The following is a 14,446-nucleotide window of genomic DNA, read 5'->3' on the forward strand; positions in this document are numbered from 1 at the left end:
GGTGTGGACCAAATGGACAACAATGTTGCAAACTATCGCATAGGATTTCGAGGCAAGAAGTGGTATATTCCCATTTTATTCTGGATGTTTGATGTGTCCATAAATAATGCATGGATACTGGCTCGGAAATTTGGAAAAAAAATTGATAATCTGGAATTCCGAAGATCTATTGTATTATCTATACTGCAAAAGTATGGAAAACCTCCCTTATCAACCGGCCCAAAGCCTATTCTTGTTAGTCCAGCAGCTCGGAGGCATGGGCAACATCTTATTTTGAGTGGACAGACAAGACGAAGATGTGCTCATTGTAAAAACAAAACCACTAAAGCTTGTGACCGGTGTGAAGTTGCGCTACATGATAAATGTTTTTTAGATTTTCATAGAAAATAAAAGTGTTTGGATGATATTTTATTTGTTTGTTTTCATCTGAAAGTTTTCAATTTTATAGACATGCAAAACACAAAGTTCTGCTTGTTTTTATGTGTGCATTGCATATAGGATACTTATTTGCCCAAGTGGGTCAAAAACGACCCATATCAAAACACTAAATTTCCTCACTGAAATTCGTTTTTCGATAGTTACTTCTTCAATTGAATGCCATTTAACCATAATATGTGAGATTTGTAAAGATTAGAAGAAATAAATAGTTCTGGGCATAAATGGGTTAAAAGGGGCATAATTAATATAAATGTTGAAATCCTGAGAAATGTATTTTGTAGTGGGTGGCCAAACCCAATATTCTAAAATTGGTTGAACTAAAGAATGATATCAAAAATCTGTTTCCTTGTGTGGTGAAAGTTGGGATTTTTTTTATTGGACATGCCTACCTTTGTAGTGAAATAAATGAATATATTTTGTACAATGGCGCTTCAATGTGTAAATGGCACCTCTTTTTTTCAACTTCATATCTCCCGCAACCTTTTGTATCTGTTTGGAGGTAGCTATAGTGTCACCTTACCAAGTCAACTTTAATGTTCAATTTCATTCAAAAAAGTCAAAATTTTTGACGTTTTGATAAAAAATATGTTCAGTCTTATATTTTTATGCAGGGTGTTTCCTAACTACGGTACGAAATTTCAGAGGGTAATTCGTTAGGTCGTTTCAAGAAAAACATTTTCTATGAACATTTGTCCGGAGTTGCTTCGTTTCTGAGATACAGGCTTTGAAGTTAAAAAACGTTATTTATAAGGCCATTTCAGCGTTAATAAGATAATTCATTACGGAATCAGTGTTAATTAACCCATCAAAGCCTGGCGTTACAGTATGGTAACGGAGAATACAGATATTTCCAAGATCATTTATTTTTCAAGTTTCGCCCCTTAAAGTCAGATGGCACTGTAGGTGTCCTCTCAACATATGATCAAACATATTGAACAGGTTAGTTTCACAATTGTGTTTGCGTTGTTTGTGTATACGGACGTTTTTTGTGATAGAAAAGTTTCTTTTACCATAATGGACGACATAAAATTTGATTAAGTACGTTTTTTTACTTGATATTCATATAATATCATAACTAAGTCTATATTTTTTTATATATTGATAAGAGAATACACATGTGTATACTTTTTAATATCTTGTAGTAAATTTTTGTCGCTAGTGGGATGTTTTGTATGGTGTTACCGTACGGTAACGCCAGATCAATATAATGTCAACTTTTGACCAAAACGTTATTATTGAAAATTTTGTTTCAGGCATGGATTCACGTTGCAAGAAGCCTTAGAAATAGCATACTCTGAAGATATTGAAGCTATTTATATTGAACCACCTGAACCAAACGTGTTAACGGATGAAGACTCCGGTGATGAGGATTGTGGAGGTACCATTGATAATCTATCGGGTAGACAGCTGCGAGCACGAGCTGAAGTGAAGTTTGCAAATAAAAATAATGTAGAAGAGGACATTATTCACGTTGAAAAATGTACAAAACCAAAGCCCTCGGAACCTAAAACAAAAAGCAATTGGGTACACGGTGATCTTATATCACAAACGAGAGACTTTCCTGCTCCTAATTTTGGAAAATATAAGGAACTGTCTCCACGTCAACTTTTAGAGCTCTTTTTGGACTATGAAATACTGAGATTTCTGATTGAAGAGTCGTCTAAGTATGCACTATTCAAAAATATGCCAGATCCAAAAATTTCCATAGGAGAAATGAAATGTTTTCTATCAATACTTCTGATAGGTGGATGCTCGGTACTTCCAAAAAAGGTTTTATTGGGAATCGCAGGCTGACGTCAACAATTCCATGGTTAGCGGAGCTATGAGGAGAGATCGTTTTGTGCAAATTATGCGCTGTATACATTGTGCCGACAATTCTAAAGCTGATCCTAATGATAAAGTGTGGAAACTTCGCCCCTTCATAAATAAACTGAAGTCAAATTTTATTCAACATTATCAACCAGAAAAGATTATGAGCTACGATGAAAGCATGATTCGTTACTATGGACGACATCCATGTAAACAGTTTATTCGGGGAAAGCCCATACGCTTTGGATATAAAATGTGGGCCCTGAATACAACTTCTGGTTATTTAGTAAACTTTGAACTATACCAGGGAAAAAGCGAACGTAGATCAGAGAATTATGAAAAAGAATTCGGTAAGGCTGCCGCCCCTTTTGTCTCTATGTTAGATGACTTAGGAAATGAAAAAGAAGGACCCTATCACCTCTACTTCGACAATCTATTTACCGGCATAAATCTTCTTCAACATTCAAAAGATAGAGGTTACCAGGGTACTGGTACCTTTAGAGAAAACCGAATTCTAAAAGACTGTCCGATAACAGACAAAAAAACTTTTTCCAAAAAAGTAAGGGGTTCATATGAAGGAGCTATCGAGAAAAACACTGGAATTATGGTAGTAATAATATGGTGACGGTTGCATCGACTTACCATGGTATTTTACCAGTGTCGTTACCATACGGTAACGGTTTTTTTCAACAAAACTTTGGTATTTTTTGCAAAAATTTTTCAAATGTTACCTATGAAAGAGCCATTACAGCCTTAATCTTATGAAAATGTCCTAAAAATTAAAAGTAAAAAACTTCGGTCTTGAAGGGTTAACAACTCTGACTTTTACTGATATGACAATACTATTACTGTCAGCTGGTATCCAGCTGGTCAGCTGGTATATAATAAATAAATAGGGTAAAATGGACAATCCTGATGTACTAATATATAATGTGAGGTTATATTGCATAGTAATAACAATTTTGTTCTTTCACACATTTTTTACATTGATAAAAACTTTATTTCAAATTTTTTTTGTCAACAAAATCAGAAATCATTTGTTTTGGCTGTCTGCATGTAAATTGCCTCAATGATTTTTTGAAGTGGTAAAATATATTAATGTTTTTTATTGTATTGGGTAGAGTATTGAATAATTTTACAGCCAGGTAAGTATATGTATGCTGCAAAAGTGATTTTTGTGTTAATGGAATTACATGATGACTTTTTTTCGGGTGTTGAAAGTGTGTGACGGTAAAAGATAACTTTTCTTCTTGTGGTACGTTAAGATTACATTGAAATAAAAGAGTTGATGAATGTCAAAAACACCGGCTTCACAAAGTAAATTGTCTCTAGGAAACCGTGAACTTTTCGCATGTATCAGTTTTAGAAATTTGTTTTGTAGTACTTCAAGAGGACGAAAGTGTGTTCGAAACGCCCCGCCCCAGCATGCTATCCCATAGCGTAAATGACTTTCTATTAGTGCGAGGTAAAGAATATTCAGGTGGTGGGTGGAGAATATTTCTCCTAAAATTTTGAATTTGTGTAGAATACTTCGCAGCTTTTTGCAAATGAAGTTTATGTGCTCATTCTATTCAAGATGTGAATCAATAATTACTCCTAAATACTTCACCTTATTTTCAAGACGAATCAATTGTTGATTGCCTAGGTCTTTACAGGAAAAGGGTGGTTTGTTCGTGCTATTGCAGCTTAGTGGCATATACTGGGTTTTCTCCAAATCTATGGTTAATAGCTTATATTCAAGCCAGTTTTTTATTGTATCGAAATCTGATTCTACAGTATATTTTAATTCTTGCCAATTATTTGCCTTATAGAATATTGTTGTGTCGTCTGCAAATCCTAAAATGTTTCCTTTGCTTTCTACAAAGAATAAGTAATTTATGTACAGATTGAATAGAGTATGTCCAAAAACCATACCCTGAGGTATCCCAGTATCGATATACTTCTCACTGGGGGAGGGGAATACCCCTTATACCATTATCTTCAATTGTTTGCAGAAGCAATGTGTGGTTGACGGTGTCAAAGGCTTTCGATAGGTATATGAAAACGCAGAGACTCGGCTTATTTTCACTAAGCGCTGAAGATATTTCAGATGTTAAGGATAATATTGCATCTTGGGTAGATATATTTACTCTAAATCCAAACTGATGATCAGATATTGAATTGTATTTTGAGACATATGTGCGTAAGAACTTTTTTTAAACGACCTAACGACCGTCTGAAGTTTCTTACCGTAGTTAAGAAACACCCTGTATATTCACATTATATCAAAAGAACAATTTCTTGTAAATAACACTTTTTAATTGTTATTATAGGTTATTATTATATTGTTATTATAAAATATTTAGTCCAAAGGCTTTGCGGAAGAATTTTTTATACAATAACCATTTTTCCGCTGATCAAGTAACTGCAAGAACCTTGCCAGTAGATGCTGTTCCGGAAAAGTTTGTTTCAGAAAGTAGTTGTGTGGAAATAGCCCGCCTTCATTAGATGTGGCTTCGTGTTCAAAATTTTATGTAGTCATTAACAGAAGTCTTTTTGAAAACAATATCATTGAGAGTAGCTCCACTAGCAGTGATTTCCAAAGATTTCAAAATCTACCCATTGATGAATGTAAATTAAAAAAAAACCTTCACTTGAGAGCGAAAATGCCAAATTGAAGTTAATGCTATCCAGATCAAGAATGAAAATAAATAATTTGAAAACCCAGTTGAACGAATTGAAGAAAAAAATCATGAAAGTTCAATTATCTACTAAGGTTTTATTCAAAGATGCTCCAACAAATTAATCCAAGACATTATTGAATATGCAAGTGAGACATAAATTTTGTTCACCATGGACATTATTGGAAAAAAATATCAATATCCTTATATTATAAGAGCCCTTCAGCATACAACTTTATGAGACAAAAAGCGATAATCCTTCCAGCAATTTGCACAATAAAAGAATGGTTGGGAAATTTCAGATGTGAATCAGGATTCAACAGAAAGGTTTTCACACAATTGTCTTTGAAAGCGGGAACTATGAAACCGTCAGAAAAAGTATGTTTGCTAATTTTTGACGAAATGGCTCTAAAAAAGAAAGTAGATTACAATGAGAAAACATATTTAATCAAAGGTAGATTTAGAAAATGAACTGGGAAGTAGACATGTACCGGCAAATTTCGCTCTAGTTATCATGATTCGTGGAATTTATTCAAATTGGAAAATGCCCCTTGCATATTTTGTAACTCATGATGGAGTAAATGCAAAAGATCTCCAGGGAATAATCCCAACTTGCTTGAATAAACTCGTATGTGCAAACCTAAATCCAATAGGGCTGGTATGTGATTTATCAAAAGTAAATCAACGGTTTCATAAAAATTTGAATGTATCACATACAAGACCTTATTTTATACAGGATGCCCTACATTTGTTAAAGTGCTTGAGAAATAATTTTTTGAATGAGTATTTCATTTTTGAAGATAAACAAACATTTAACATTTTCTGATGTCAAGAAGGTTTACGAAATCGATAAAAGTAGCAAAACTGGCAGATGCCTTTTGAAACTAACTGATAAACATTTTTCTCCAAATGCATTCGAGAAAATGAATGTTAGATTGGCTGCTCAACTTCTGAGTCATAGTGTGTCAGCTGCCATCAAAGTTGCAGAGAAGTGGGGAACTTGTTTCCTCAACTGCAGAAAACACAGCATTTTTCATAAATACTATCAACAATTTGTTGGATACGCTGAATAGTATTCATTTTAAAAGTTGTAATCCATATGTTTTTCGAAAAACAAAGGAAATGAATATTTCGAAATTTATTAATAGATTATGTTGATTCCAGAAATGAAGAAAATATTCTTTAGACAATAGACTCAGATGATTCATTATGTGAAAGTTCAAATGGGAATCAATCTAAACAACATTGTGCTTTCTTTGAAGAATTTAATTTAGAAAATTGTTCAACAGTATATTTTGCTGTACTTGGTAAGAAAATTTATGAAAAAATTTAACTGTCATTAATGTCAACAATGCCTTGAAGGAGATGAAGACGTTGACAATGTTGACAAGTTATTAATTTTTTACAAAAGTTGTAATTTACAACAAGAAAATTCACTCAAGACACCAATAAATTTGGTGCAAAACTTTGCTATAATTTGTTTGACAGTCTTCAGTGAAACCATCACAAATTTTTTATCGACAAAAATTATTCAAAATTTAAAATCTATCATTTATGGTAGTTTGAAACAAAAACATCCAAGTTGGATGCACATGAGTGAGTGTTTTCGTGAACATAGAGAATATAATATCGTCGGATGACAGGAAAAACTCACTAAGTACAGAAACTATCATAATCGACATATACTCACTAAGTACATTATCTTTTCACAAGGTTTCCCTGGAAACATTCATTATCTACGACAACCGCGTCACAACAGTTATCAGAATTGTAAGAATTCATCAATTGCATAGTTGCATGTGATCCCGGCAAGAAAAAGTCACTGAAGTAACTCAGTGAGTTTAGCCGCCAACGTTCGCCTTACATCGTCTAATGTTTTGAGTTTTGACACTTAGTGAACATAACCTTGTTATGGAAATATTCGTTTGAAGTTTCACGGTGTTCTAAGGTTATTCTATGGACGTTATTCGGTGTGAATAAGTGAAAATTATAAAATAAAAATAACAAAAATGTGATCTAGGGCCAAGAAAATTATGAATATGATACACGAAGAACAGATTATGAACAGTATATCTTTGGACTGGAATGAAGAACTAGACCTCAGCCATGTAAGTTTTACTCATTAAAACAACATTAACAGCGGAATCAACTAAGCTTTGATTTATTCATAGAATTACTTAGGTTACAATAATTTTACTGTAGTATTTCAGTCAACTACAATTACTGCTGAAGAGGATCAATTTTTTTTGAAAAACTCGGATTTGAGTCTGTAATAAAAAATGATGGGGACAAACAACCTCTACAAGGGGCAACTTCTGATCCACAAATACAAAATACTAATGCCGAGGTAAGTAGATGTTTTGACATTTTAAAATGGTAATGAAAATATAAATTTTTTAATTCGGCAGTTTAATTTTTTTTTAGATGAAGAGGAATGAAAATAAGCTCGTAGATTATGGTTTAGACACAGATGATGATTTTTCTGAGGTTTCAGACAATGATCCCACCTTCCATTGGTCATCATCTGATGATATTACTGGTTTCTCATATTACAAAATCGAAAGTAATAACAAACAGTTGACAAGAAAGAGAAAAAATAATTCTACTGAATGGAAGGTAAACATTACCAAATCTCAAAGATCTCAGTGTCTACCTTACAAAAATAAGACAAAATAATGTCCAGCTAAGAATCCTAAAGCTGTTGACTGTACAAAATGTAAATTCAAATGTAATGTTAATTTCACAAAAGAAGAAAGAATCACAATTTGTAGAACTTATTGAGGTTTTAAAAATTACAGTGGGCAAAAGGATTATATTCTGAAGCTTGTTCAAGTAGAAGAACCGAAACGTCGGAAGGTTCTTAAAACGAGTAAGGCACTACTCACACGGGGATATTCAAGTCGCGAAACGACTAAGATACGCAGCGACTCGGAGACCCAGCAAGTGTTTTTATACGTTGCTGCTCAGATGGGGAAATTCCAGTATCGAAGACTTGGCAACGTCGCGACGCAGAAACACGGCGACTCGGCTTGCCAGTCTCCTAATCCCTCAGTTGTGTGATCGCGATGAACGAGCAAGCGTTCAACGTAAAGTTTGTCGGCGAAGTGGAGAAGTTTCCTGTGCTTTATAATTATAGACTGAAAGAATATTCCAGAAAAGATGTTATGGAAAAGGCGTGGAATGAAGTAGCCAAGAATGTTAATCTATCAAGTAAGTTCCACCTTTTTGTTAAAATGAATACATGTATTTTATGAACCCATAGAACAATATAGGTATATTATTTTAGGTACTTTAAAGAATACAATGAAATTCCTCTCATGAAATGAGATGAAGAGTAAAATGATGCACATTCAAACAATTAAAAATTTCCATTGCTATAGGAGGGAAGCACGTGGCGTTAGAAAATAGTTTGCTAAATAGTTCCTCACATCATAAGCAGTGGACCGAGAATGCAGTATGATGTCTCTCCTTGAAGGGACAAGAGTAGTAGAAGTGGTGAAGTTTTATTGTGGTTCATCACTATGATATTGAATACCTTCACATCTACGAATGAAATTATGCAGAATGCAAACTGATTTAATTATGTCAACGACTCTCTGCGTGGTTCGGGAACGAATAGAACTGCTCAAGACTTGAAATTTTTTTGTCATCATTCCAAAAACGCATTCCACATTCAGTCTGTAGTTAAAAATTATTTTTGTGTTATCAAGAGTTCTTTGAGGGTAGGGCCGCATCAGGTACCTTGCTAATGGAAATGCTTCATCACCAACAAAGTAGTACGGGAAGTCACACTCATTTTCATCATCAGGTAGTCTTGAAGGTGATGGCAAGTGTGATAGGCCACGTGTAATCCACTGTTTAGTAACTGATGCACGAAATATTCCTCCATCGCTGTTTCTGCCTGCATAACCAGTTTCAATGGTGGTTAAAAAACCATCGGCATCACTACATGCCAGTAGTACAATGGAATGATACTGTTTATAGTTGAAATTGGTAGAACCTGTCCCAGGTAATTTTTCGATGCGGATGTGCTTCCCATCCACTGCTCCCAAGCAATTAGGTAAATTCCACAGTGTGTAGAAACGTTGAGCAATTGTTTTCCATTGCTCTTCGTTTGGAATTGGCATGTAGGTGTGATTCAATACTTGCCAAATGAGTTGGGTAGTTTCACGTACGATGTATATAAGGGTGCTCTGTCCTCGCGCAAAGTACAATGCCAGCGATGTAAAAGTACACCCTGTAGCCAGATACCTGCAAGAGATCGATAATAATGTTCATGTATCTGTAGTTACATAAGATAAAATAATACTTTCAGCATGTTATTCTTATTGGTTATTTATGTTCTAATATTTTTCAGCAGTCCTCATTTTTTAAATTTTTGTTCAGTTGCAGAGTGCAAGGAGAAGTGGAAAAACCTGCGATCAGTTTTTGTACGCCGCTTGAAGCCACCACCGTCAGGTTCAGGAAACACGACAAAACCGTACTATTTGTCAGAGGCGATGCAGTTTACACTTCCCTATATACAAACAGTGGGGAAGCCTGAAGGAAATTTGCCTGAAGTACCCACTGTACCACCATCTAGATCTGACGTATCTCAACAGTTGTCTGAATACCCATCTCAGCAACACCATTTGCCTGAAGAGGAAGAAGATTCACACTCACCACCTCCACCCCCACCCCCTCTTTCCTACAATCGGTGTGCTTCTCCTCCACTAATTAAACCTCATTGTACACCTTCAACGACTGACTCTGTGAGCACTCCGGCGTTTAAAAATAAACGTAAACAACAGACGCTCACAGATGTTGACAAGTCATTCAAAGATTATATGGACGCCTAAAGGCGAAAACTTGACAATCACGCAAGACATTCTGATGCAAAAAAATTATTTCTTGATAGCTTACTTCCCGAAATCGAGCCACTGACAGAAACCCAAATTGATGAGCTGAGGTCAACACAGGACCAGTCTCTAATGGGTTTTTCTTCACCCTATTCATATTCTTCCTCTCCATGTTCCTCGGTACCCATGCACACTTTGCAAACGATACAAACAGCAACGATGGAGGAGATAGGACTGGCTACTTCCCAACAATACTATGACGTAGTCCGCGAGGTATTAGACCCTTCAAATTGATATGTTTATATTTCCCAAAAATTGCAAGAGAAAATAATAAAAACATGTACATTGTTAAATAATAACTATAATACGATGTAGCTATTGAATAAATAACATTCCTCGTACTTTGTCACTTTCACTTACCTCAATGTAATAAGAACTTGTTCCTCAGGGCTCACACATTCTCGCATGTTTGTGTTGGTATAATGAATAGCTGGAGCAATAAGCTGCATCAGTTTTTGGTAAGTCTTCTTTCTCATTCTGTACAATGCGAGGAACTTCGAATCTGATTCCTGTAATTTTTTTGCAGCAACGAATAATCGGCAATTCATGTTCTTCTCTATGTAGGGGTGTAACCACATCTTTCTCACTTTCCTTTTTCTATATCGGTTGTAATAATGGATAATGATGTCCTCATCACTACTTGAATCACTAGTCATACTATAAAGCAAGAACAATACCACGACAACAAAACACCTCTTCGGCAGCTTGAAGGGAACTAAATACTAGCCCGAGTCGCGACTGTGTGAGGATGACAGGCAACTTGAGTCTCCCAGTATCGGAGTATCCAGGTCTCTCAGTATCCAAATCTCTGAGTATCGCAGATTTCAGTATCCCCGTGTGAGTAGTGCCTAAAACGCCTCGCAGTGTGTCAAAAACCTATTTCTTGATAAATAGCAGTGGCAAGCACAGGGTATGTGCTCCGTTTTTCCAGAAAACATTATGTATTTCAAATGGCCCCATTAATACAGCGATCAAAAATAGTTCTGTTGGCTGCTTCTCAGGAGAAGATAAATGAGGGCAGCACATTCAGAGTTTTCCAGTAATGGAATCCCATTACGTACGCCAATCTTCTAAGAAATTGTATTTAGATAGTAACTTGTCGATTTCGAAAATGTATGCATTGTATAAACACGATTTTAGCCAATCGAATAATGTTGAGACAGTGAGTGAAAAAACTTACCGTCGCATATTTTGCAATAATTATAATTTCTCATTTTTTGAACCAAAAAAATAACTTTGTGCTACATTTACCAGATACGAGCAAGCCTCTACTACTGATAAAGCTAAGTTGGAAAGTGAATATACCTTCCACTTAATTAGAAAAAACCAATGCAATGAAGCCAAAGAGACTGATAAAATGAGATGCAAAGATGACCCATCTTTTATTACTTGTACTTTTGATTTACAAAGTGTCCTGCAATTGCCGTATTCAGGTGTGTCTTTATTTCATCATTCAAGAAAAATTTGTATATACAATTATATTATGTATTTATGTTGGATATGGAGAATCCGCTTACTGTTATACGTGGAAAGAATTACATGGCAAAAGGGGTAGTAACGAAATAGGATCCATTTTGTATCATTTTTTGAAATCTCTTCCTTCTACAGTCTCAGAAATCTCACTTTTCTCTGACACAAAACACACAAAACATAAATGATTTGAAGACAATAGAGCTTAAATTTTTAGAAACGGGGCACTCATACATGGAGTGTGATTCCATGCATTCGGCCATTGAATCAGCTAAGAAGTATGAATCAGCTGTCTCAATGAAGGATTGGATAGACATTTTTACATCTGCTCGAAGTTCAAGACAACAGAAACATAAAACCAAACGGCCTTACCAGATTCATGTCCTCAAATTCAATGATTTTTTATGATTTGCATGACCTGGCCTCAGCTACTATTAAAAACCGAAACAAAGATGAAAATGGTGATACGGTTTCGTGGCTTAAAATTAAAAGTATGAAAGTTGATAAAGACCACCCTGAAACACTATTTTAAAGGAATGGCCATACATCAGATTATAAAAAGATTTCTGTCGCTGGTAAGGGGCGCCCCGTCCTGTAGAACTGAAACCCGCTTATAAGACTTTACGCCCTGTTTCTGAACAGAAAAAGGCTGACATAGTCAAGCTAGTAAACGCTGGACATAAACCAGAAGAAGTGGCCATGTGGTATAGAAATGTACCCACTAATAAAACTGTTACTGCAGACCGCTTACCAGAACCAAACTATGATGAGGAAAGCGAAGAAGATGAGTGATTAACGGTTTGCTCTATTATAAACATAAATGATTTATTTACGTTAAGTTATTTGTCACCACTCTTATTGATAGTAAAAACTAATAAATATGTTTCATTTGAAAAAATAATTTTCATTTTTTTCCTACATATCGCTCCGTTGATAGAAAAGTGACATAATGGAAAAATTGGAATTTTCGAGTTAGTATAATGAAAAGGTCACTAAAACCTAGTATATTTATGTGGAAAAGTGACACACTTATAGTTTCTCCAACTTACCACTAGAAAGCAATAGTGTCACCTAACCTCCCCGACCAACTTGGCCAAGAATGTTTATAGAAAAACGACAGTTGCGATTTAGATACGGTGGTGGAGTGTTGCTAGTGGTGAATTGTTTTATAGAAAAACGTGCTATATCAAGTTGTGTCATCTCTCCTTGTGAAATAAGTTTTTACTTGTTGATTTCATTTATGGAAAAACGTCGTATTTGGAATTGTGTCATCTTTCCTTCAGAGATGAGTTAATACTAATTGGTTTCATTTGTAGAAGAAAGTCTTATTTCAAGTTATCTCATTTTTCCTGTGAAGGTAAGTGTATTTCAGTTTCATCTCATCTACAGAAAAGTGGCTTTCTTCAAGTTGTGACATTATTCTTTGTATTAAACTATAAAATATTTGAATTGTGACTGTTTTTTAACCTCACATTTGGGGATGTGTCACTTTTCTACAAATATCAGGAAATTGTTTTTCGAATTATGACATTTACATACTAATTAGTTTTTGTTTTGTTTGAAGCTATGCAACATTTCAAAATCTTTTAATCATCAAGATGCCTTGCCAAAGAGGGAAACTTATTACGAAACTAGCCTTACAGCAGCCTACAAAAGAATGGAAAATACTTGAGACTGTGAAAGGTCAGCAAACTAATCCAGTTTTTCATACTATATTCAGTAAATGTTTTTTAACTATTTAATAAATTAATATTGCATTGAATTGTTGCAGATTGCGCTACCGAGAGTATCGATAACGGTTCACAATCTGTAATTAATGCTGAGGGCACTTTCATTGATAAGAGTACTATTGCTTCTGAAATTGACCGTAATGTGGTTGATTATATTATTTCTGGAAGTGGTAAATATCTACACAAACATTCTATTAATTTTATATTTCATGAAAGTCTTTTATAAGCAACGAGAGTCAGTTTTTTATATGTAATCCATATTATCGAATTTGTCGGATTTATTTGAATTCCCTGTGTTGTTCCAGATCATGCTTATACTAGTTTGTATGAATTACAGCCCTTGGACAATACCACCAACGAAATTAGTAACGCTATCGATGAAGTTGACAGTATTATGGATAACGACATGACACCCGCAATTGGTAATTGGGACTTTCTTTAGTTTAGTGATTCTGTCGTAATGCATATTGTGCTTCACTACTCATCAGGCTTTATTACTGTTTCAGAGAGCACGGTCAGTTCCAACGGTTCTGATGAAAATGAAGATAGGGACAGTTCAGCTGTGCAAGGCATTTTCGATTCTGATGATACAGATGTTGATCCGAACTACTCATCCGAAACAAAAAGCGAGAGTTCATCACAGAGCGAGTCAGTGAGCGCCGATTCATTAGCTATAGGATCCTTGGGTTCCCAGCAGGCCACAAGATATTCAGGAAATCTTCAAGAAATTGAAAATGGAAGCACAACAAAGGTTAAGAGAATTAAGAAACGTAAGCGCAATGAGCCCCAGTGGAAAAAAACTGCTGCCAAATCAGCCAGAAATTCCGGAGTCGAGTATGTGTCATCCTCAAAATCCAAAAAAGTGATCCGAGCAAGAGAGATGAAGCCTCCCTGCAAAGAAAGCTGCAGACTCAATTGCAGAACAAAGATTACTGAAGAGAGTCACAAAAACATTTTTGCTAACTATTGGGCTCTTGGTGATTCACAACGACAACGAGACTATTTATCATCCTGCATGAAGCCTGTTAAACCTAAATACCAATACCAGCGGAGTAACTCTAATCGACATGACAATAATTCATTTCATTTTTCAGTTAATGGAAATATTGTTAGAGTTTGTAAATCATTTTTCAGATCTACTCTGGATATAACAGATAGGCCGATAAGAACTGTATTGAACAAACAGGCTACATGTGGAGGAATGGTGGCATAGGATCTCCGAGGATAGCATGGTAAACATCCTAAACTGGAAGCGAGCATAAAAGAGGGAATCCGACACCATATCGACTCCATACCAAGAATCGAAAGTCACTACGTGAGAGCTCGTTCTACTCGTGAATACATCGAGGTGGTAAGTCCTTAGGTGATCTACACAGGGATTACGCTAAGGTATGTGCAGAAAATAACTCACCTGCTGGGAAGTACTTGATTTATCATCAAA

The 14,446-nt window shown here is 35.3% G+C and overlaps 2 protein-coding genes across 2 annotated transcripts; both read left to right on the plus strand.

Moving 5' to 3' along the window:
* The first annotated feature begins 7,972 nt into the window (after positions 1-7,972).
* LOC141483035 (uncharacterized) lies at positions 7,973-10,171 on the plus strand. The gene is made up of 2 exons (XM_074177207.1): positions 7,973-8,117; positions 9,294-10,171. Exons 1-2 carry the CDS (start codon positions 7,973-7,975, stop codon positions 9,743-9,745), a joined length of 597 nt encoding a protein of 198 aa, XP_074033308.1. The 3' UTR covers positions 9,746-10,171.
* A 2,337-nt stretch (positions 10,172-12,508) lies between these two features.
* On the plus strand, positions 12,509-14,218 carry LOC141483028 (uncharacterized). The gene is made up of 5 exons (XM_074177190.1): positions 12,509-12,632; positions 12,840-12,958; positions 13,047-13,175; positions 13,311-13,427; positions 13,512-14,218. The coding sequence occupies exons 2-5, from the start codon at positions 12,874-12,876 to the stop codon at positions 14,216-14,218; spliced, it is 1,038 nt and encodes a 345-aa protein (XP_074033291.1). The 5' UTR covers positions 12,509-12,632; positions 12,840-12,873.
* Positions 14,219-14,446: the final 228 nt, after the last annotated feature.

The sequence above is a fragment of the Leptinotarsa decemlineata genome, unplaced genomic scaffold (genome assembly GCF_025532065.1).
Source record: "Leptinotarsa decemlineata unplaced genomic scaffold, Ldec_3_MD MMD2_P_RNA_scaffold_14, whole genome shotgun sequence".
Lineage (NCBI taxonomy): Eukaryota > Metazoa > Arthropoda > Insecta > Coleoptera > Chrysomelidae > Leptinotarsa > Leptinotarsa decemlineata.